Raw genomic sequence first — 24968 nt, 5'->3', positions numbered from 1 at the left:
ATCAGTACCTTCTCCACAACATTCAGTAACCTGGTATGATTCTCCAGATCCATAATCCAAAGAACATGCATGCAGCTGAGCCCGCACTCTTAACACCAGACTGTCTAGATCTGAATCCTGGCTCTCCTCCCTAGTCCCAATTGTGTACCCTCAAGCCACCAGTTTCCCATCTGTAAAATGGGGATAATTCGAGCACTTACCTCAGAGGGTTGTTGTGACAAAATAAAGCAGCTAACTCATGTAAGTAAGGTATCTAGACAAGCAGAAGCTATGAAAGTACTCAAGAAATATTCACTATTATCTGACTTTACTTGCCAACTGTAAAGGAGGAATAGAATTCCCACTGTAATTTCCTCATCCCTGTAGACAATGAGTAGAGCCAGCAGAGAACCTGGAGCCAGGAGAGCCTCCCAGGGAATTAGAGTGATGCCTGTCCAATTTTCAGTCAGTCATCTCCCATAGTTCCCCTTTACCAAGTGCTTTCAGTGGTATGCCTCAGCCACTAATATCCAGAGCTTCCCATAAATGGACCTCAAGGTATGATTGCAGATTAATTTCCCACTGGTTGCCTAAATGTTCCTTGCTCTTTCAGATTTTTATATCCTGTTCCCTGATAAAACCTCTTTTACTCTCCTCCACCTGTTGAAACCCCACATCCCTTCCAAATCCTGCCAGCTCAGGTAAGTTAGCAGCTTTTATGCCTACTTTACAGTTTCTCCCTTACTTACAAATCAGTCAGAACCTGTTACCTTTTTTAAACCTCAAAGTGCCTTCTCCCATTAGAATGAGTTTGTGCACTAACTTTCTACTTTTTACATCTCATGGGGTGTAGCAAAGATACGCTTCTTGGACATTGTAGATGCCCAATATTCACTGAATTGGGGAATGGTCTTAATTCATTATCTCTTTCTAACTCGTTAGCTCAAAATGACTGAAAACCTCTAAGACATGAATTGTTAATCTTGAGCTAAACAAATCTTTAAGCTATATCCCTTGCTTTGATCCTCCATAGATCTACAAGTCCTTTAACAAAAGGAAGACCCTTGAAACTTATTTGAAAAAAGATTTCCTTTTACACTGGAATGCTAACTTTACAGACAAAACATTTTCATGATTAAACACAACAAAATTCAAATATTTCTTGAATTAGAATTAAAAGGATATGTCTTATCAGTTCTTTTATCCTCTATATGTCAAAGAAAGGCACCTTTAAAATTATAATATATATAGTTATAACAATTATGTCACCTATATGAGTAACTGATGAACACATGCTATCCAAAATGCATCTCATTCAAGACTGGTGATGTAGCTTAGTAGTACAACACTTGCCTATTATGCATAAGGCCCTGGGTTCAATCCCCAGCACCACAAAAAAACAAAACAAAAAAAGATTTCTACCTTTGAAGGTAAAATCCTTAGACAATTCCTAGGAAAACTGTGCCAAGAGTATGTTTAGTTCCATATTGTTAGTTATTTTATCATATTATTAAGTGTATTCAATTAAAGTATTTCAGAAAATTTATTCTAATGTTGACTAATGTTATTGAAAGTCAGCATCTAAGTTGTTTGGCGGGGTTGGGGGGAGAACTGGGATTTGAACTCAAGGCCTCACAGTTGCAAAGCAGGCACTCTACCACTAAGCATCTAAGTTATAAATGTTAATTTATATATTGGCTTTCTGCCTCTTAAATAATGTTTGCTCATCCCCTAATTTGTATTTCTTTGGAGTTTTTTGTTTTGGAGACAAGGTAAAAGAAGAGTACCTTATCTTAAATAAAATATATTGTTTCTATAAGGCAACAGATTCGTATTTTTAAAATATTTTTATTAAATAACCTACTTGGATTATAATTACAAAAACCTTAAACAGTAATTCCAAGTAGTAAAAGGTAATTTCCTATAAAAAAGAAAAAAAAATCATGTTTTGCTGCATTATACAGGAATGACTTATTTTACATACTGTTAGCCTGTAAAACTAAAAACAATTCTTAATGTCTTAATGGCAAAGTGAACTCCATAAAAAATGATATGCTTTCACATTAACCAGTATGACAAAGCAAAAGAAACTGGAGACTATAACAGTTCCAAATGAAACTTACAAAATGGGCGTTTGATCGTTAATATTGCTGTACACATCTCATCAAAGGTGTCAACCAGTAAAGCCAAAGTTCCTTTGATGCAGGCGTACAAACAGGTATAGGTTCCAAACACTGTGGTTATAATACATGCAAGACAGACCCTAAATTAAAAAAAAAAAAAATCTTCTGAAAGAAAATGAAGAAAGACAAAAACCAACCAGGATGAAAGCATTTACAAGCATTTGAATAAGGCCTTTAAATTTTAAATCAGTGTTTTTAGACCCCTTCATTCTCTGGTAAGGGATTAAGAGGCTGAGAGAGATATCGTCTGCGAGGGTAAGGATACTGGAGGTTGGCAGTGTCAGCATCGCAAGAGTGCTCTACCAGAGGAGGAGGAGGAGGAGGAGGAGGAGGATGAGGAAGGAGCTGGGCATAACTGGACCATCTTGATCCAGCCCGTGGGGAATCCAGAGGGGGAAAGAAATACCTGAAACAATGAAGACAGGAACAAAACACCAAAAAAAAGGGGGGGGGGACAGAAGAAAAAGAGAAAAGTAGTAAATACAAAGAGAACCAAAGAGGAGAAACATGCTAGAAAAATAAAACAAAAAGCTTTACTATATTCATGCCAAAACTAATGGAACATAATAGCACAAATCAAGACCCTTATTCAAATCAAGATTGCTTAAGCAAGTATAGATACTTGAGAGAAATACAATCTGTTAAACTTAAAATGTCAAAAAATTATCGGTATGTTACAAAGACAGACTATTTTATAAATTTAAGACATTTTCTAATCTCTCAAACATTTCTGATGTTATTCTGTAATTTACAAATCTAATGTGCTTTTTATTTTGAACAGTGCTCCATCTGTAGCAGCAGCAGGCACACATTTTTAGTGCATACATGACACTGAAAAACAATATGAATACATTTTCACATAGTATGGCTGGCTACTGTAACGTGCTTTTGAAGAAATACAATCATTGAGCATATTTTTCCACAAAAACCTTAGAAGAACTACAGAATTTTGATACATAAATGGCTCAAAGAATTATTATGCCCTATTATTCTTCTACCATTTTCTAACTTACCCGTAATTATTCATGCATTTTAGCAAATGTAAAGATTTATAGCTTTGTTATCAAGTTCACAGCATCACAGCATCAGAGGATATGAACTCATTCAAACAAAGACTAAAGAAAATCCTTAAGGCATGGAATGTAAGTTTGTTTACATGCATGCACACTTTTAACAAATTTTAACTGCTTCTCTTACAGTGTTTCCAAATTGTGTCTTGAAGGAAACTAAGCCATGGAATCACACCATAAATATATACATGTACATATTTATCTTTTTTTTTTTTCTGTAGTACTGGGGGTTGAACTCAGGGCCTCGCACTTGGCTAGCAGGTAATCTACCACTTGAGCCACTCTGCCAGCTCAGAAACGTTTATCTATCTAGTGAGTATGAACTGAAAACTTAAAAAGGCGTTTTCATTTTACTACCAAATGAAAACAATACCAAATGCTCCACTTGGCTGTGAATTACACAGTCATATTACTTTCACCTCAACTCTAGTACTACTTTACTCATCCACTCCTTTACTAATATTTTTTTAAATATTACAAAGAAATGACAGAGTTGTATGGAATAATATCACATATAAAGCAATTCTACAAAAAGTAAACAAATTAGCACTCAAAACAATCTTTATGAAAAATATTTATTCAATTTCCAAATTAAAATTATAAAAATTCATCATTTTAGCTTATTGTTTTAGAAAATGAAAGAAATATTCCTATGTTCTCCAAATGGAATAAAAATGATATTTTCCCTCCTCCCAACTACTTACAAGAATGAAAACAATCCTTTTTGTTTTTAAACTCGGTTTCAGGAACATTTCAAAAAATTGTTTTGGTGACAATGTTTCAACAAAAAGCCTGTCCTTTCATATTTCAAAAGTTTCAAATAATGTCAACAAACTGTCATGTACAAAAAAATGAAATACACTGTATTTTTAAAGGCCTTTTGGACTGCATTTAGTAGTAAGCAGACTGCTGGTATATCTTGGGAAAGATCAAACGGCGCTGGGGAAGGGGAAAAGAAGCTTGCTTTCCATTCCTGTGTGCATGCAACAAGCAGCAAAACAGCAAAGTTACTCCAGTTAGCTTGTACTCAGCTGTGCTTTCTGTTAAAGGACATAATACAAATGGAGAAGGGAAAATGCATCACAGATCTACCACAGATGGTTATTGGCACAATAAGAATACACATCAAAACATCAAAGCTATCTACAAAAGAAAATATGTAGTATAGGAAGCAAGACCTAAAGCCAGATTTTTAAAAAATCAACTCTAGTATTCTTTGCTTCATGAATTCATCTTTATAATCTGCTATCTTCTATGGTAACCTGAAATAGTTTTGATGGATAAAAATACTTAAAACCTCAAAGTCATATAACTGGATTTCTTTATAAAAATGCAACCACAATAAAAACAGTTGAGGAAATTTTTAATTCAGCTATCTTCTTTTATTTAGGATGCAACTGATAAACTCAGGCTGAGTTTTGAAGTTTCCTGAACTCTTGCAAATTATTCACAAAGGCATATTAAAATAATTCCACCTATATATTTATATATTTGAAATTTAAATAGGAAAACTCCTTATATCACATCAGTTTTTTTACTTTTTATTTTTGCAGAATTGAACCAGGGCCTTGCACATGCTAGGCAAATGCTCTGCCATTTGAGCCATACCTTTAGCCCTTTTGTCTGTATTTTGTTTTTTAGAAAGGGTCTGCTAACTTTGACCAATCTGGCCTTAAACTTGAGAACCTCCTGCTCTGCCTCCTGAGTCACTGGGATTACAAATGTGTACCATCAGATCTGGCTAATTTTTTTGTAAATATTCCAAAAATCAAGGTAACAGATTATTTCCTCTTATAATCATTTGAAATCTTAAAGACAAAAGCCAAAAAGTCAAAAATAAAAACTTAATGTTTTTTATTTAAAATTTCAGTTTGGGCACCAGATGGTTCACACTTGAAATCTTAAGCTACTTGGGAGGGAGGGTGAGATAGGGAGAATTGTGGTTCAAGGCCAGCCCAGACAAACAGTTTGTGAGAGCACCCCAATCTCCAAAATAACCAGAGCAAAATGGACTTGAAGAGTGGCTGAAGTGGTAGAGAACCTGCTTGAAGCATGAAGTCCTGAGTTCAAACTCTAGTCCCACCCAAAAAAAAAAAAAAACAATTGTTTGACCTGATGCAAAGGCCATACTAGAATAAAAATCTATGTTTTACTAGATAAAAATCAATGTTTATCTGAGACTAAAATTCTCACTACTAAACTACATTTCTCTTACTACTACAGAAGCAAAATAGCATCTTAAAGCTATGAACATCACTACTGACAGGCCACTAAATTTCACAATACAGTTTAATGGCCTCACAACCCACCTGTAAATGTTAGGACCAAATAAAGACATATACACTGCTAAGAGTGAATTTTTTTAAGTTCTAATGTCAAAATTATGTGTGAATTTCATAATTTCAACTTAGTATTTATGAAATAACACATTTTTAGTGTAACTACCACAAAACAGCCTACCTGCTAGAAGAAGATCCATTTAATGAGTTTTGAAGATTTGGAATATTTGAACCTAGGTAATGGTTTGAGTTTCCCTGCTGAGAATTCCCACTGACTGGGCTCCCATTACCTTTCAAAATACCAGTGCACTTCCAATTGTCCATATAATTAGCTGAAAGGAAAATGGTCAAACACATTAACATGATTAATACCTCTGTACAGAAGCACAAATCTATATCCATGTCCTAAAACTAAAACAGGAACTATGGGCTACATTGCTTTCTAGGTAAGCACTAAAGACAATTTTTAAATGAAACACATTTTTTCAGTTTTAATAATTTTTTAACATTTCCAAAGAACTAAGTAATTTTAAAAACATAAAAACTTTCACCACCCATTTCCTTTCCTTATAATTATAGACAGTGCTCTAACCTATTACATTATAAAGCTGTATCAAAATAAAACCTTTGTCATTCTTATAACGAATTTGTGTAAGGAATGGAGTTGTCTTCTTGGTTATGCAAGTTGTCTTCTATTATCTTCAGAGATGGATGTTGGTAACAAAACCTCTGGCTTATCCAACAGGGACTAATTCAATGAATACAAAATCAGTCACCGAACCCAGTAAGTCCATAAAATCCAAGCTAGGGACCCTGCTGGGATTGTCCTACCTAATGCTCAGGGACAAAAAGATAGCAAAGCCCTAAAATCAAATTATACTGAAGAAAGGAAGGTCTAGGCTGGTTCTTAAGAATACAGCCTAAAAGTGAACATGGGAAGCCCTCTAGGCTGTTAGCCAAACTGCACTTTTTGGAAAGCAGCAACTAACTGTTCAGAGTAAATGACCTAATACAGCTGGAACAACGCTGATTTTTACATATGGAGTATGCCTACTGTGGTGGTGCAGAAACCAGAGCCATCTCTGCCCAGTGACTAAACCATCCACAGAAAAGTATAGAACCAAACTGAAGTCTGTGTCAACTGACCAGAGAGTTCCCTTGGTGTGGTGCTTATAAGAAATTTAGAATCAGAACCTCAGAGTTCTTGAACTTTCAGGGAGTTAAAGAGAGAAAGTGAGGAAGATACTGGATTTAAGGTCTGAGTGTTATAGTAATTATTTAATAACAGAGATGGCTGCAGTGCTATCCTGAGTTTGTAGAGAAGTCACACAAGTTATATATATAATAAATGTTATCTTTTTACTATAGAGATTGAATATTCTGTTATTACTTTCAATTCAAATGTTGCTTTCTTCCACATAGAAACAATTCAATCATTCATTAACTGTTATGAGTAGCAAACACTGGCACTGATTTTAAAGTAGCTATTAAAGGTAATTTTTAAAAAAATATTTCACAGTTTACACTTTTAAGTGATAATTCTAAATAATATAAAGTAACAATTTCCCCACCACTGAAATTTTACCTTTCCACAATCTTACACAGCCATCATCTCCTGAAGATGCTAGCACTGTCCCTGTTATGTTCCAACTCACTCGCCAGACCTGGGAATTATGATTATCAAACTGAGCCACGATATGGATTTCAAATTTTGTTGGCCCACCAGAGGAAGTAAGTTCTTTCCTGGAAATTAAATAAATAAATAAATTCTGAGGAGTTTTAAGAAACATTTGTATATGCTTGTGTATGTTGTATGCTGTTGTAAATAAGAGCTATAAATAGACTTACCACATTGTTTTATAATAATGTGCACAACCATGTTCCCCTATCCCCTCAGCCTTTGAGCTGTTGCTGATATCATTTTCATTTGACTCTCTCCCAGGACCTGGAGGGATTCCAGCCCATTAAGTGCTATTCACTGACTGTGTTTGCGGAATAAACAATAAATGAGGATGTTATTCCCTCAAATACGTTGAGAAATCAAATAAATTTTAAAAGGAGGGAAAGCAAAGAAAGAAAGAAAAAAGAAGTGCACTTGCAATTCAAAATTAAAGCTAAATAGGTTATTCACAAGAATGCCTCTACTAATTTAACTTTTCCTAAGTAAACTGCCTCTTCTCATTCATTCAAACATTTTAGAGCGTACCAATTATAAAGGATCCAACTCGTTAGCATTAATCTACCAAAAGAATTAAGAAAATATCCCCAAAAGTCAAATAGTTACACATAAAAATGTTCATTAAACAATCAGAACATGGGTACCTCTACTCTCTCCTCCATAAATAAAGTTAATCAGGAGGCAAGAGTATTTTCAAATTTGTAATTATTCTAAAACTCACCTCACAGGCTTTAATGTAAAAATTCTTACATCCTTGGTTGCTATAGCAAGAGTGTGGAAAGATCTTCCCAGGTTTGGAGCAAATGCAATGTCATGAACAGGATCAGTGACTGTCATAAGAGTTTCAGCTTTTGCATATTTCCTGATTAAAAAAAACTTCACATTAAAATTTTCAGAAATAAAATTGGAAAAACCCCACACATCAATGAACCTCAATTTTTTCCTATTGCTCACCATCAGTGCTTACCTCTGTAGTGGGCTAAACAGGGGTTCCCAAAATGATATATCAAAATCCTAACTCCCCCCAAAAAGCTGAGAATGTGATCTTATTCAGGAAAAAATTTTTAGATGTAATTAAAAATCTCAGAGTAAGTTCATCCTGGATTGAGGGTAGGCCTTGACGCCAATGTCCTGTGCCCTTATAAAAGACAAAAAACAGCCAGGCATCAGTGGCTCACACTTGTAATCCTATCTACTCAGGAGGCAGAGATCAGGAGGATGGCAGTTCAAAGCCAGCCTGGGCAAATAGTTGAGACCCTATTTCAAAAATACCTAACACCAAAAACGGCTTGTGAAGTGGCTCAAGGTGTAGGCCCTGGGTTCAAACCCCAGCACTGCAAAAAAAAAAAATAATAATAATAATAATAAATAAAAACACTAGAGAGGAAAAACACAGAGACACAGAGAGGCGCCATGTGACCACAGAGGCAGAGACTGGAGGGATGCTACCACTAGCCAAGAAGCTCCTGGAGCCACCAGGTGCTGAAACAGGATAGGAAGGATTTCAGAGGAATCACAGCCCTGCCAACACCTTGATTTCAGATTTCTGGCCTCCAGAACTATAAGTAAACAATTTTCTGTTGTGGTCAGCTATTCAGTTTGTGGGCATTTGTTATGGCAGCCCCAGGAAACTAATATAAGCCCTCAGGTTTAAGTATAGCTTAAAACAGAATGCCAGTGTATGAATCTAAGCCAGATCAGTTACTGGCTGTAGCTTGACCTTTAGCAAGAAGTTTTCTGTAAGGCAAGAGTAACACCAGCACTGAGGCAGATTCTAAAGTGCCCAAGGACCCCCACCTCCAGGCAGTCATGCCCTTAGAGTCTCCTCCCCATAAGTTTAAGAATATGGCAGAGTAAAGGAACGACACTTGTGTGATTACATACACAAGCCTGCAATGCCTGACTCTTAAGACCACCTCCCTTGCAGGCCTTGAAGAAGTACTCGTATGCTATGTGCAGTGCCCTAGGAGGGCACAGTCATGAAGAAAGAACATATATAAGTGCTGCCAACAAGCAGGTGAGCTCCAAAGTGCAGCATTCCCCAGTCAGGCCCTAACTCGTGCCCCACAGAAACTGTGAGATAGAAAAAAGCCACTAAGATTGTGATACTGCTATGCAGTCCCTCTGCCCCTTAGATATTCCCACTTGGATATCCCAGAGGTACCTCAAGCCAAGTATCCCAAGTGAACAGTCTGATGGTCTTAGTTTCTAGCAAAATAGTGCCAGTATAAAAAGCTGGCTACCCTACTCATAGTATTCATACTTCATAATGTATATGAAAGTGCCCTGTAACCTACGTAAAGGTATACTAGTATTACCTAGAGTTCTTCCCTCTCTCCCTTACTGGCCACATCCCGTCGATTACCAGATTCTCTTGATACCATTTCTTTATTTTTTTTGATGGGACTGGGGTCCGACCAAAGCAAGTATTCTACTGTGTGAGCCACACCTCCAGTTCACCATTTCTTAAACTATTCTCAAATGGTCCAGTTCTCTCCAGCCCCACTACCACTACTCTATTTCTAAGGCACTATGATCTCCCACCTGGAGATTATAACAGGATCCTTAACCTTGAAACCACTCATGTTTCCCTCCAAAATACTTCCTACATTTATGGAAGAGTTAAACCACCATCTGATCCTATTACTTGCCATTCATATGACCCAGAAGATTTCACTGCAAAGACAGAAGCCAGTGGCTCATGCTTGTAATTCTAGCTACTTAGGAGGCTGAGATTGGGAGGATTGTGGTTCGAGGTCAGAAGAGGCAAATGGTGCACAAGGTGCCATCTTAAAATAACCAGAGCAAAATATGGGCTAGAGGTGCAGCTCAAGTGATAGAGTGCTGCTTTGTAAGCATGAAGCCCTGATTTCAAATCCTAGTTCCACCACCAACAACCAAAAAAAAATTTCCCTGCAAAGCTGGGGGAATGGGGCTCAAGTGGTAGGGTACATGCCTAGTAAATGCAGAGTCCTGTGTTCAAACCACAAGTGCCACCCAAATAAATAAATAAATTGATTTGTTAGCTGGGCTGAGTGGTACACAACTAGCATTTGGGAGGCTGAGGCAGGAAGATTCTGATTTCCAGGCCATCTTGGGCTATGTAGCAAATTCCTGTTTCAAACAGCCAAAACCAAAACAAAACCAAAAACATTCATTGCAATGCTGGACATGAAGTTGCAAGGTATGAGTCCTGCCTATTTCTCACCACACTCCCTTTTGCCTATTATGTTCCAACAACAGTATAAATAGATTAACTCTCTCTTCTTCCTGAACCTTACCATATAGTCTTCTTTCTCCCTTGGTCTGATTAAGTTCTAATTATCTTATAGGTCTTCCTCTAAGTGACCCTTTCTGGTCCCCTAATCCTTTGTAGACTACGTGCCCCCCCAGAAGAAACTTTTCAACAACCTCATTTTTTTTGGTTCATAAAGGATACCCCCTTTTTTGTTGTTGTTTGGTGGTTGTTTGGTTGTTTGGGATTTCAACTCAGGGAATCACACTTCCTAGACAGACTCTACCACTTCAGCTGCTCTGCCAGTCCTTTTTTAGGTTGAGTATTTTCAACATACAGTCTTGTGAACTTTGCCTAGGCTAGTCTCTAACCACTATCATTCTGATCTCTGCCTCCTGAGTATCTAGAATTATAGCATGAGCCACCAGCACCCAGCTTACCCCTTTTATAGTTTTTGTTGTTGTTGTTTTGTTTTTTTTCTTTCCCCTGCAAGATAGTACATATGGGAGATCAATTACCTTCTCTTCAATGCTACATTATCAGAGCCTAGCACAAGTTAGGCATGGTGTCACAGACCTATGGTCTCAACTACAGAAAGCCAAAACGGAAAAAGCACTGGAACCCGTAAGTTCAAGACCAGCCTGGGCAACATGATCCCATTTTGAAAACAAACAAAACAAGCTGGGGCATTGCTCAAGTGGTAGAAAACTTGCCTAGAAAGTACAAGGCCCTAAATTCAAACCCCGGTACCACTGGGAAAAAAAAAACAAAACTATACATCAGAGCCTAACACAGAACTTGGCTTATCACAGGAAGTCAGTAAATATGTAATGAATGATATACAATTCAGTTAATGAACAAAGGAATAAAATTTTAAAACTTAAAATGCAATTTTGAACAAGGAATAATACCAAAACAGACTGACCTGGTGTTTTCATTGTATTCGAAAATCTGAACCTTGGCCATTGCATTTGGACTACTGTCATCACTTCCTACAGCTATCATAGGGGAGTGAGCACGAGAGCTAGAAATGAAGAATAAAAACATTTTACATATTAAATCAAAAATGTTAAATTCAAAGAATTAAAACTGAAGTCAAGCAGGCAACCTACAAGCCAGCCTGTTCCTACTGCAACATTTAGATCTCCTCCACCTGCAAAGCCATACCTTACAAGTATATGTATATGAGAATGTCACACATAGGAACTAAGGACTCCTTGTAGATTGTTTTTAACCACATTTTTATATGGCTTATATAAAAAGGAGTTCTTTTTGCAAAAGAGAAGGTTTCAACCATTTAATAGATTAAAAAGGTTTAATAGATTTAAAAGATTTCAACAGATTAAAAATGGCTTAGTAATTTTTCCTCCTAAAAGATCGAGCCATTAACTATGAACAGAAACCTACTGTGACCAACTGCATGACAAAAAGGTTTTAAATGTTTTGTGTAACAGAAGAAAAGCAGGTGGAAAGAGGAAGAGTAGGAAAGACCACCCCCAAGTCATGTTTCCATGTCATTCCCCTCAAGACTTGTGTGTGGACAATCCACGAAAAAATGGCAAAAGATACCAGGTGCTGGTGCCTCATGCCTGTAATCCGAGCTACTCAGGAGACAGAGATCAGAAGGATCGCAATTCAAAGCCAACCCAGGCAAACAGTTTGAGAGACCCTATCTCAAAATACCCCATCACCAAAAAAGACCTGGTGGAGTGGCTCAAGGTGTAGGCCCTGACCTGAGTTCAATCCCCAGTACCACAAAAAAAAGGCAAAAGACAAGCAATCAGAAAATGGTTCAACTAAAGTGAACTACAAATTATTTTTTCATTTTTATGCCAAATTAACTAGAAATTTCCTTTTCCTCCTCCACACAGATATTTTATTTATTCTTTTGTGAACAAAGCAACATTGCTTAACCTTTGACCTCAGTACTATGTTCTGCTAACCTCTTAAAACTAAAAACAAAATTCAGTAACCGAAAAAAATTTTAGTTCTTTATTATTAAAACTCACTAAAGACTGGGTGGGGTAGCTCACATCTGTTATCCTACTACTCAGGAGGAAGAGAGACACAGGAAGGTGGTTCAAGGCCAATCCAGGTTAAAGGTTCTCAAGACCCAACTAAACCAATGGCTGGGTGAAGTGGCACATGCCTGTCATCCCAAGAGGAATGCAGTCCAGGCCAGCCCAAGAATAAACCAAGACTATCTTTAAAATAACAAACACATAAAGGGCTAGTGGAGGGGCTCAAGAGGGCCCTGAGTTCAACTCCTACTACTGCCAAAAAAAAAAAACCAAAAACACTCACTGAAGTTTTTTATTATTAACACTTCAAATAATTAGATCAAGTAATCTAATATTAGAAAATTAATTAAATTTAATAGAGCATCCATCAGAAGGTAATGCTAGATTGTATGGGTAGACAACAATTTCATGAAAGATTGCCCTTGCATTTATAATTAATATATAATCTAATGTGCTAAATCTGGCTGCTATTTAACTTTTGAAAAAACTAGTAGTTAAACACAAAATACTTATATATGTATTAAATGCCTATATAATATGTTATAAATATTAATCTTGCCAGAATACAAACAATATAACAGAACTTAGGAGAAAAAAGGGTCCATGTGAGGTAAAAGTAAAATAAGCTAATTTTCTCTTTTTTAAAGAGAAGAGTCAGGCTGGGGGAGTGGATCACATGATAGAACGCCTGCCAAGCAAGCATGAGACCTTGAGTTCAAACCCCAGTACCACCAAACAAAACAAACAAAACAAAACAAAAAAACCCTTAAGGAGAAGAATCAATATTTTCTCTAAACACTGATAAACCGTTAAGTACAGGTATAAATTTGAAGTTATGATAATTACCTACATAACTAAAAGAATTATCAACATTACCACCTAGTCCTATCTTGTGAGTTGGAAATTTTTATAAATGTGTTATATTCATCTTTCATGTCAGCGAGTATGAATAGGCAGGAGTACCTCACTACCAGAATTAAGTCTAAAAACTGAACTATTTTTAACCACATTGTTTTTAGGGTAGAAGGGAACTTTTACTTTTGTCCTCTTGTAGACTTTCATTTTTTTCTTTTCCAAGTAATTCTTAGAATTTTTTTTTTAGAAAAAGTTAATAAGCAACTATGAGCCAGGTATGGCGGTGCACACCTGTTATTTCCAGTACTCAGGAAACTGTGGCAGGAAGATTGTGAAGTCAAGGCCAGCTATATAGTGAGACTCTGTCTCAAAAAAACAAACAACAACAAAAAATAACACTCAACATAAGACATTTGAAAGGAATGATGTAGTGGTGGCACATTCATATAATCCCAGCACTTAGGAGGCAGAGGTAGAAGACTTGCAAGTTGGAGGGCCAACTTGGGCTACATGGTAAGTCCTTGCAAAAAGAAAAACAAAGCTGGCGGGGGGAGAACAGATATACTAAAGGATGAGAAAAGGTCTGTAATGAATTTATGATTAAAAAAAAGGAAATTGTAAGGAAAATATTATGAGCTTGTTCATGTCTGTGTGTTCTGTGTCTACTCTTATGTGTTAGTACATGCTAGGTGTATTTGCATCCATCTCTTGGAATACACTTAATATTTATTTATATAAACACAGAAAATGCCCAGAAAGTTCACACAAAAAATATTTACAATGGATGAGTTCCTTTGTGGAGTGAAAACACAAGAACAAGAAACATGTCAGGGTAGAAAAGGGAAGGTATATCATCTAGATAATTTAAGAAAAAACATTTTTGAGAAAATAAATCATCAAATTCTTAGCTTAAAAATTATCTAGCCTGATTTGTGTATGAGATGTACATGAGCCTATTGGGAGACCGGGGCAGAATGCTAATGGTTTAAGATATGTTTTTGTGTCAGGTTGACAAGAGGTGGACTCTTGTCCGCCATCAAGTTGACAGTCAACTCGATTGGATTTAGAATCACTTAGGAAATTGGTGAGGCACTTCTACATGTGTATATAAGGGCATTTCCAGAGAGGCTTGAAGGGGGAAGACTCACCCTGAATGTGTGTGGCACCAGCCCATGGGCTGGGGACCCAAAGGGAATAAAAGTGAAAAAGGAAAAAACCAGCTCAGCACCAGTATTGTCTTTCTCTGCTTTCTGGCCACAATGAACTGAACTGCTCTGCTCCACTATGCCTTCCCCACCATAACATAATGACACTTCTAAAACCCTGAGCCAAAATAAATCTTTCCTGCCTTAAAAATAAAGAAACTACTAGCTTGTTTTGCTAGAATTATATTATCAGAGGTTTGATAAGTAAGCTTACCTTGAAGGGTTCCAAGAAATACAACTACAGCTTAGCTTACATGAGATCTCATGCTGCAGGGACCACTGGCTGAGATTCATAACATCTGGTGCCTCATATATTCTTACTATACCATCTGCTGAACAGGTTGCTAACATGAGACCCATATGCTTGGGAGCAAATTTCACATCAGTAACAGACGTTCTGCTATCCACTAGAGTTGTCCTCTTCACCTGAAAAAAAACAGCAGTTTAAATCATACACAAAAAGAACACATGGTTGATTTGAAAGAATACATGCTCTAAAATCACACAGAAAGTTCTCTGCTATTTACTAGGAATATAACCCCTTAGGTTTTTTTTGTTTTGTTTTTTGGCAGCACTGGGGTTTGAACTCAGGGCCTCAGGTTTGCTAGGCGGGCATTCTTACTGCTTGAGCCACTCTACTAGCCCTTGAGTAAGTTTTTTAAAACCTGTATGGGCCTCAATTTCCTACAAAGCATTTTGCAAAATACCACATATATAACTACTAAAAAAATTAGTGAGGTATAATTAATTACTGCCTTTAAAGCAAAATAAAGTCTGCCTTAGAAGGCCTAACTTTATTTTACGTACGCAATCTCTCTTAAGCAGACTGCTCATAAAACCAGAAAATGTTAGAATTTTCACACAGATAGTTCTGTCATGTAAAGCATGCTGCAACCAGTAAATTAAATGAATCAGGATCCTTCAATAGTAAATAGAAGGCTTGCAACTTCTCTTAAGCATTAATGTCAGTTAACCCCATTTAGACCACCACTGCCCTGGTAAACAAATGGATGACATCTGGAAGAACATGCAAAACACCTTCAGCAGTGGCTGCCTCTAGGGATACAACTCAGTCCAAAAGGGAAGAGTTGAGGAGGAAGTTGGCACCCTTTTTTCTATTTTTTTTTTTTTTTTTGGTGGTACTGGGGTTTGACTCAAGAGTCTCACAACACTGGCTAGGCAGGCACTCTACATTTGAGTATGCCTTTCAAATTTCGTGTTTGTGATTATCCATTACGAAAAGTAAATTATAGAGAGGAAAATAAAAGGCTGCAGATAAATATTCAATAAAAACATTGGAACAGGACTAGTGAAGTGGCTCAAGTGGTAGAGCACCTAGTTCAAACTCTAGTACCAGAAAAACACACACACACACACATACATACAGAGAAACAGTCTTAAAGATAATATACAGTCCAATTCTCTTGCTCTATAGATGAGAAACTTAAGCAGCACATCCAATCAAGGCAGAAGGAGAACAAAATAGATGCAAATAAAATACAGAGTATTTTGTAAGAAAACAAAGTATCCACGAAAGAGGAGCCTGCACATGGTTGGCATCCATGAGCCTGTGTTCAATCCCCAGCACCACCAAAAAACAACAAAAAAGTAACCACAGGACTGGAGGTATGGATCAAGTAGTAGAGTGCCTTCTTTGCAAGAGCACCGCCCTGATTTCAAACCTCAGTCGTGGCAAAAAAAAAAAAAAACCATTAACCACAAAACAGGAAAACTATTTTTCAATTTCAAGAATTTTAGAGGATGGGGGGAGGGGAATATGGAAGAGGGAGAATGATGGAGGAGATAAATCTAACTAAGATACATAGTAAGCACATATGTAAATATAATAATGTATCCCCTATACAACTATTATATGCTAATAAATTTAAAATAAATATAAAGAATTTTAGAGGATAGTCTAAAGTCATATACTAATTACCATCTAAAATCATGTAAAATATGCTAATACATATAATCAGATGCAAATGCAAAGCAAAAACTCTGGATTTATCATGGGTCATAATGAAACAATGCCATAGGTACCCTGGAGAAACATGGAAAAACAGTGAAATTGATAAAGTACACTGGGAAGTGATGTCACATTACCCAGTGTCTAAGGTAGGTACTCTTAGATTTACTCATGCTCCTGCTCACATGTCCCACTTCCATGTCCTGCTTCCCTCAGGACTAACAAATGTCTCACCCAGTGACTCTGTCCTCGCAGTTTATCATTCGATTCTCCTACTATTTCTTCCCAAACAGCAGCTGTTCGGTCAAAAGAACAGGAAGCTAAAACCTGTCCAAATTCAGGGTGGGCCCATGTCACACGCCATACAGATCCACTGTGTGTCTGAGGAATTAAAAACAAAACAGAACTGACTTCACTCATACTTAGTACATACGAGGTTTTACTCAAGGAAAGAGAATACAGATATTTTTACGTCAGTAGGAGAAAGCTGATCAATTTAACATTAAAATTAAAAAATTAAATTCTAAAATTTTTTAGTCTATATTTAGGACTGTGGCCTCCTGGAGTTAAGTGATTCTAACATATAACTAATAAAAACAAACCCAGAGAGATAAAGCTCATTACTTCCACTACTAACAGTTGGAGACTTGCTTCACAATGTAGCCTAATCAAGCCTAGGAACAGATTCTAAAATCTGCCATGTTTTTAACCTGCTTTTTTAAACTTGTTTTACAAGAAACATCGACCTAGCAAAATAAGTAAAATTAAACTAATCCAAAGAAAGAAAGTGGATTAGTGGTTAGCAAGGACTGGGGAAGGGGGAATGGGAAATGACTGCGGTGGATACAGTGTTTCTTTGTGAGGTGATGAAAATGTTCTGGTGTGATGGGTATACAACTTTGTAAACATCATTAAATTTTACACTTTCAATGGATAATTATTACAGCATATAAATTAGAACTCAACAAAAAGTACTATTCTGCTTTAACACAATTACTTGGAACTGGCATTAGCTCAGTGATAGCGTGTGTGAGGCCCTGGGTCTGATCTCCAGCACTGCAAAAAAATGTATTTTTTTTCTTACTATTATTTTTTACTATAACAATTATTATTTTACCATTATTTTTATTTACTTCAAAAGCCTAACATTATACAGAGACTCTAGCAACAAAATGCTTAAATAATTCTGACTGATGTCTGGTTAGATAATGAACTATCCCAGGAAAAGATGAATTGAATGAGCAAAAATGAGAAGCCCAGTGAGAAAAATCACATGGTCTACAATTTACAACGATTCACCTTCTAACTCTGATTTTATGATGGTACAAACACAGTACTTCAAATTCTGAGTTTTGAGCAATTCCTTGGTTAATAACATGCAGCATCAGACCTGAACTGGAATCTATCCCATTGGCTCTCAGGTTCTCAAGCTGGGGAACTATGCCATCAGCTTTCCTCAGTGTCCAGTCTACAGGAGGCACACTGTGGGACTGCTCAGCCCTTCAGCCAGAGAATCCCCCACTAACACAACTCGTACTCCTATAACAATAAGAGTCACCAGATATATGCACACATAGGAAATGGCAGCAAGGACACAGCAAAAAGGAAGAAGGTGGCTATACATGCAAATGAAGAAGAGAGCTTACCAGAAAACACTTGATCTTGTACTTCCAGCCACTCCCGCAAAAAAAAAAAAAAGATTCTATACTTCTGTATATCTAACATTTTTTATATTCAGCAACCTAAGAATGCTTTCTTTTTCTTTTTTTTTTTGTCAGTACTGGGGCTTGAATTCAGGGCCTATACCTTGAGCCACTTCACCAGCCCTTTTTTGTGATGGGTTTTTTTTCAAGATAGAGTCTCACAAACTATTTGCCTGGGCTGGCTTCGAACCATGATCCATCCTCCCGATCTCTGCCTCCTGAGTAGCTAGGATTACAAGCATGAGCTACTGGTGCCCAGCCTAAGAATACTTTCTTAACCCAGTATTTCTACATGGTAACAACACACCCTTGTTGTTTTGGGGGCTTGAGGGGGGGGGGGTTGGGGGGAGGGACTTGGATTTAAACTCAGGGCTTCATGCTTGCAAAGCATGTACTCCAGTCCATTTTGCTCTGGGTATTTTGGAAATGGGGACTCTTAAACTTCCTACCAGGCTGGCCTCAAACCATAATCCTCCTGATCTCAACCTCCCAAGTAGCTAGGATTACAGGTGTGAGCCACGGGTGCCTGGTGCTCCCTTGTTTTTTAATCCTAGTTTGTCTAGTCTTCTGCATTTCATCTTCAAGTCTTACTTATACTATAAGGAAAAAATGCACTAAGGCACAGAGATTTTATTAAATGTTAAGATTCCCAGAAAAGCACAAGCTAAAGAATAAGGTTTGCACAGAGACATTTATCACAATTTAAAAAAAAAACAACAACTTAAATATCCATCAGGTAAGCAAAATAGGGAATATTTAATCAATATTTTATAAAGAGTCTTTAAAGGCACAGGAAAGTAAATTATGAAATATGTTAGACTAAAAGGCATGAGGTAGGGGTTTCCTTTTAGAATAACAATGTTTTGGTATTAAAGAGATCGGTAGCTGTATAACTTTGTAAATGAAATAAATGCCACTTATTTACTTTAAAATAATGTTAAGTAAATCTTATCATAATTTTTTTTCAAGAAGGACAAAAAACTTAGATAGACCCTTCACCAAAAAAGATATACGAAGAACAAATAAACACATGAAAAGATAATTATCAACACTAATTACTAAGGAAATTTAAGTGAAAATCCAATGAGATACCACTTCATACCCACTAAAAAGATTATAATAAAAAACAAAAGACAGTGGTATCAAGGGTAGATGAGGATGTGAAGAAACTAGAACCCTCATATACGACCTGAGTAAATTTAAAATGATAGTCACTTTGGAACAGAGCTTCTTAGAAAGCTAAACACACACAACCCAGCAATTCCACTCCTACACATCTACCCAAGAGAAATGAAAACACAGGTCCACACAAAGACTTGTACAGCATGTTCATAACAACACTGCTATAGTCTAGACTCTGAGTATCTTCTAAAGACCTATATATTGGAAGTTAGTCCCCAGGAGACACTATTGGGAGGCAGTAGAACCTTTAAGATTTGAGGCCTTGTAGGAGGCCTTGATATCATTGGGAGTGTGCCCCGGAGGGACCCTTCCTCTTTCTGTCTTTGCTCCCTTGCCATAGGGTGAGTTCCACCACATGGTCCCACCATGATATGTTGCCATGCCACAGGCCTCAAAGTGGTAGGCCAACTAATCATAGACTAAAACCTCCAAAACTGTGAGCCTATTACTCTTCTCCTTGTAAACTGGTTTACTCTTCTCTTTGTAAACTGATTGTCTCAGATGTTTTCCTACAGTGCTGGGAAAGCTGACTAATAAAAACATTCATGGTAACCAAAAACTAAAAATAACTCAAATGTTCATTGGCTGATAAATAAACAAAATGTAGTGTTATCTACACAATAGACAACTCAGCATTACAAATGAACAGACTGACAAATGAGACAATGCTAATGAACCTCAAAAAACATGCTAACAGTAGCCTACACAAAGCACTATGTATAAGGTGTTAATGGTTTGGATATGAAGTGTCCCCACAAAAGGCTCATGTGCTAAGGGTTCCTCCCTCGCTAATGGTATTATTTTGGAAGGATCTAGAAACTTTAGGAGATAGAATCTAGCAGGAGGAAGTAGGTCACTTGGGGGAGGGTCCTTGGGAGTATCTTATCCCTGGCTCCTTCCTATCTCTCTGTTTCCTGTCCACCATGAGGTTAAGAACCTTCTCTGCCGTACGCTGCTGCCACATTATGTTCTGCCCAAGCACATGGGGTCAACAAACCATGCACTAAACCCTCTGAAAGTGTGAGACAAAAAAATCTTTCCCCCTTTAAGTTGTTCTTTTAGGTGCTTTGGTCACAGCAATGAGAAAGCTATGTAAAGATTCCATCTACATGAAATTTCTAGAAAAGATGAAACTCTAGAGATAGAAAGGATCAGTGGTTGACTGGAGCCTGGGGCAGGAATAGGAGCTAGTTGCACATGGGCATAAGGGAACGGTCTAAGTTGTTGGAAGTGTTCTAAAACTGGATTGTGGTGAAGACTGCACAACTGTTTAAGTTTACTAAAGCTCACTAAACTGTAACACATAAAATTACTGGCATGGAACTCACTACACCGCCCAGGCTGGCCCTGATCTTGTGATCCTCCTATCTCAGCATCCTCCATGCCAGAATTATAGGCATGCACCACCATCCCCAGTCTGATGTCATTTTTCTACTTTGATCTCTTAGACTCTGACAACTTCTTTTCTTCCTTTTTTTTTTTCTTTCTTTCTTGGGGGGAGGGTGGTACTGGGATTTGAACTCAGGCCTTGTGCTTAATAGGCAGGTGCCCTACCACTGAGTCACAGCCCCCAGCCCATGACTTTAAGGTATAAAGTATGCTACCTCAATAAAAGTGTTTAAAAAAAAAAATCAAGAAATAAAATTATGTATGAAACATCATTACGAAAAATATTTAAAAGAAAAAAGTATGACTCACAGCTGTAATCCTAGCTAACTGGGAGGCTAAAACCAGAGGATAACCATTCGAAGCCAGCCCAGGTGAATAGTTCACGAGATCCCAAAATGGACTGGAGTATGGCTCAAATGGTAGAGTACCTGCTTTGCAAGCACAAAGCCCTGAGTTCAAACCCCAGTCCCACCAAAAAATAAGCAAAAAATAAGGAGAAAAGGTAAAGAAATCTGGTAAAATTCTAATAACATTTATGTTAGAATGCTACATAAATATACTTAGTTATTCACAAATTCTCTGAAACATATTTTTATTACTTTAATAGTGAAAAGATGTAAACTGTCTTTCTAGGAAAAGACCTACATATAAATTTTATAAATTTTCTCAAAGTTGAAATTGCTATGTCATTAACACTATGAAATAGTAAATATTTCAAGTAAAAATAAATACAAACCTTCCAGCTAGCAGTACAATGCCAATCTCCACTTTCACTTTTATCCCAGACCTGTAAGAAAATAAAAAGCAGATACTTTATACAAAGGATTCCTACAAATTGACAAAAAAAAAAAATCTGTGTATTAGCAAAGAGGACAACTTAAAATTCACAAAAGAACAAAACTAGTAAGGAAACACTCCTTCAGTTAATCAAATATTTATTGAGAACCTTGAATGTGCCAGGCACTGGGGCAACCACTGAGGGATCCAGGAACTCAGGCCCTAACAGGTAATGGAGACAGTTATAATCAATTTTTCTCCCCCTCTTCCTGCCCGCTTCCCGTTCTCTTCCCCTCCCCACTCTGGTTTTTTTTTTGTTGTTGTTACTGAGGCTCACACCCAAGACCTTATGATAGGCAGGCATTTTACTGAGCCACGCCCCCAGTCCCTCCACTCTCATTATCAATGTCCTGTAAAGTCACCTTGACTACTGAAATGCTGCTCCTAGAGGAGAGGCAGGTTAGGTTCCTATGAGGCTCTGGTCTACCATGATCATCAACTGATTTATACAAACTTGTTGTGTGTTTCTGCTTAAAAACATCTTATTTCACATGTATTGTTGATTCACCAACACTGAACTCACAGCCAACAGTGCTGTAACTCATGCCTGAAAGACGCTTATTGGACTCTTGTATTTTCTCTGTAAGGCAGAGGGTGTTGACTCTGGGATTACAAATAAATTTTAATGAATAGGCAAAATAACACGGATTAACTGTACACTAACAAAAGCTAAAGCAAAGCATCCAACTTTATTACCCCCCAAAATTATGGATTACAAAAACAAGGTTCCAATTTAATCTGTTAAAAATATACTGACAGTGTCCAGCATGGGCAATGACGCTATCAGACCAATACTGTCACTGGCAATGCTAAGTGGTAACCTGGACTGGTGGTATAGATCAGTGGTGCACTGCTTGTCTACCAGGTGGGAGGACCTAGGCTCCAGCACTGGGAGAGAAAAAGCAATTTTCTAATTCTTATCAAAAGCTTTTAAAATACTAATTTCAGAAGAGAAATTACTGCAAATGAAATAAACCAGACCCAAAAAGGACACATATTCCATGGTTTCATTTATAATAGCCAAATTCGTAGACAGAAAGCAGAATAGAGATTACCAGGGCTGGGAGCCAAAAGGGATAGGTAGTGGATAGTTTCAGTTTGGGATGATGAGAATGTTCTGAGATGTACAGCGATGATGGTTACACAATGTGAACGACTGATGGGCTAAGTGCAGCTACTCAGGAGGTATACTGAGGTCAGCAGGGGCAAAAAGTTAGCCAGACCCCATCTCAACAATTAAGTGTGGTGGCCCAGTACCTGTGTCCCAGGTATGTGAATGGAATAGCTAAGCCTTGTACCAGTCTGAGGCTGGCCCTGGGCAAAACGAGAGACCCTATCTGAAGAATAACTAAAGCAAAAAAAAGGGCCGGAGGCTTTTTTGCTCAAGTGGTGGAGCACCTACCTAGCAAGACGTAGGCCCTGAGTTCAAACCCTAGTACTGCCCACCCCCCAGAGCAATGTGAGTTGTGCTTATTGCCGCTCAAATGTACACTTTAAAATGGCTATGTAGTTAAGCATTTCTAAAGTGATCCTAAGCCTGTTAAGAATCATAACCCTGTTTATTCGATTGATAACTTTGTCCTCGAGAGATCACTGGCATCAAACTCGAACGTGAATAATGAAAATTGTCCTTCAGTTTTTCGATTATTTTGGAGTGGACCAAAATACAAATAATCCTTACTACAAATTTCATCTTCAAGAGTTAAATAACAAATGCTGCCGTATACGTACGTATACGTATACGTATCTGAGATTCCCAAATCCCAAATCTCATCCTCGTATTATAGATTCTGCTTGTCCGCACAGTCTAAGACGTTCACGCATTAGAAACCGGCCCACCAATTACTAGATAGCAAGCAGAGAACTTCACTGGACCTAACTGGTTTGTATTTTCCTTTCTGGTCTGAAATTAAAGAGAAAAAAATCTGCCCAGGCGGGGTGAACAGCCAGCCCTTCCTTCAGACCCCGTCGGAAAGCCCTCTGGCCCAGCAAGTGCGACGGCGTAAAGCCAATGGCTCCCAAGCGCCAAGCGGACCCCAAACACCGCCGAGCGCCAGCAGCGGGCTCCGCGCCCCTCACCCAGAGACCCGACCCCGGAAGCGCGACTTGACCCCGGAAAGCGTGACCGGTTCGTGCGCTCAACGCCGCCCCCACCCCAGGGAGAGCGGGAGCGCGCACGTGGGGAGACGCCGACCCGCGCAGACGCACCGGACCCGCGCAGTCGCCGGGTGCGCGGGCCGCCGTGCGTGACCCCACAATGCCGGGGCGGGGAGGTCTCGTCCCAGCGCGGGCTCGCCCGCCGGAGGTTGCTCGCTGCCCAGGGTTCCGTGCCTCGTGCCCGGCGGCGTAGGCTGAAGTCGGGACTAGTTCCTTTTCTCCACGCCGGCGTACCCTCCTCTCACTCCTCCCCCTCCTTCCTGGCTTGGCAGGCCCGAGAGCGCTGCGCGCACCTTGACGCTCTGGTCGCTGGAGCAGGTGGCCATCCGCCGCCCGTGGAAGTCGAAAGAGACATCATGGATGAGATCCTTGTGGTCCGCCGCGATGCTGCGCGCCACAAACATGGCTTCCGCCGACGCGCCGCCTCCGTCTGCCCCTCCAGCCACCTAGAGGGCGGCGGTGGCGCGCGGCCGGCAGCCACCCGAGCCGCCGCGGGCGCGCGCACGGCCCATGTGCCTGCGCCTACTCCGCCCGCCCTGGCTCGCTAGCGCGCGCGGGTGAGAGACGTCCCTACCACCCGCAGAGTCGGCGCGCTCCACAGCTTAGCTGGGTTTAGCTAGGGGTGAGCGCTCCATGACTGCCCAGGTCTTCAAAAGCGAAGACGTGCGGGGCGCCCGGAGGTGCAGATCAGGAGGATCGTTGTTCAGAAACAGCTGAGGCAAATAGTTTGCCAGATCCTATCTCGAAAAAAAAAAATCGCAAAAAAAAAGGGCTGGTGGAGTGACTCGAGATGTAGGCCCTGAGTTCAAACCATAGTAGGGGGGAAAAAGTCACAGCTGGAGCCAAAATGGGGATGAAGACGTAGTGGAAATGAGAACTACCCTGGAGCCCTAGTCTCCAAAGGAGAAATAAGTAAAATAAGAAAAAAAAAAAAAATCAAGGATTCTGTTAAGAGCTGACAGAGTGACAAGTACACAAGGCCCTGAGCTCAAGCCCCCATACAGCCAACAAAAACAAAAACAAAAGGATTCAGGCAAAGCCAGAAAGTGGAGGAACATGTTATCAGAGGTTAAGATTTTAAGGATTTTTTTTTTTTTTTTTTTTTTTAATCAGAGAAAGGCAGTCCAGGAGGCATAGTAAACTTAGATAGAATGGGAAAAAGAAGATTGGGTCAGGGAAGAGAAAGTACAGAGAAAAATGAAGAAATGAGTCAGCAGAGGGGCTTG

General features: G+C 38.7%; 1 protein-coding gene across 2 annotated transcripts; it reads right to left on the bottom strand.

Moving 5' to 3' along the window:
- Window positions 1–1811: 1811 nt before the first annotated feature.
- On the bottom strand, window positions 1812–24232 carry Seh1l (SEH1 like nucleoporin). 2 transcript variants are annotated; one of them, XM_020166851.2, is made up of 9 exons: window positions 24036–24232; window positions 21485–21535; window positions 16709–16855; window positions 14720–14931; window positions 11350–11448; window positions 7911–8051; window positions 7097–7254; window positions 5693–5843; window positions 1812–2568 (listed from the first exon to the last, which is right to left on the bottom strand). In XM_020166851.2, exons 1-9 carry the CDS (start codon window positions 24144–24146, stop codon window positions 2358–2360), a joined length of 1281 nt encoding a protein of 426 aa, XP_020022440.1. In that variant the 5' UTR covers window positions 24147–24232; the 3' UTR covers window positions 1812–2357. The 2 variants fall into 2 exon arrangements, with proteins under 2 accessions (XP_020022440.1, XP_020022441.1); XM_020166852.2 differs by lacking the exon at window positions 1812–2568 and adding an exon at window positions 3372–4272 and having other exon boundaries at window positions 24036–24228.
- Between the last annotated feature and the right edge of the window lie 736 nt (window positions 24233–24968).

This window comes from Castor canadensis, chromosome 4 (genome assembly GCF_047511655.1).
Source record: "Castor canadensis chromosome 4, mCasCan1.hap1v2, whole genome shotgun sequence".
Lineage (NCBI taxonomy): Eukaryota > Metazoa > Chordata > Mammalia > Rodentia > Castoridae > Castor > Castor canadensis.
This window is presented reverse-complemented; position numbering and strand designations above follow the sequence as displayed.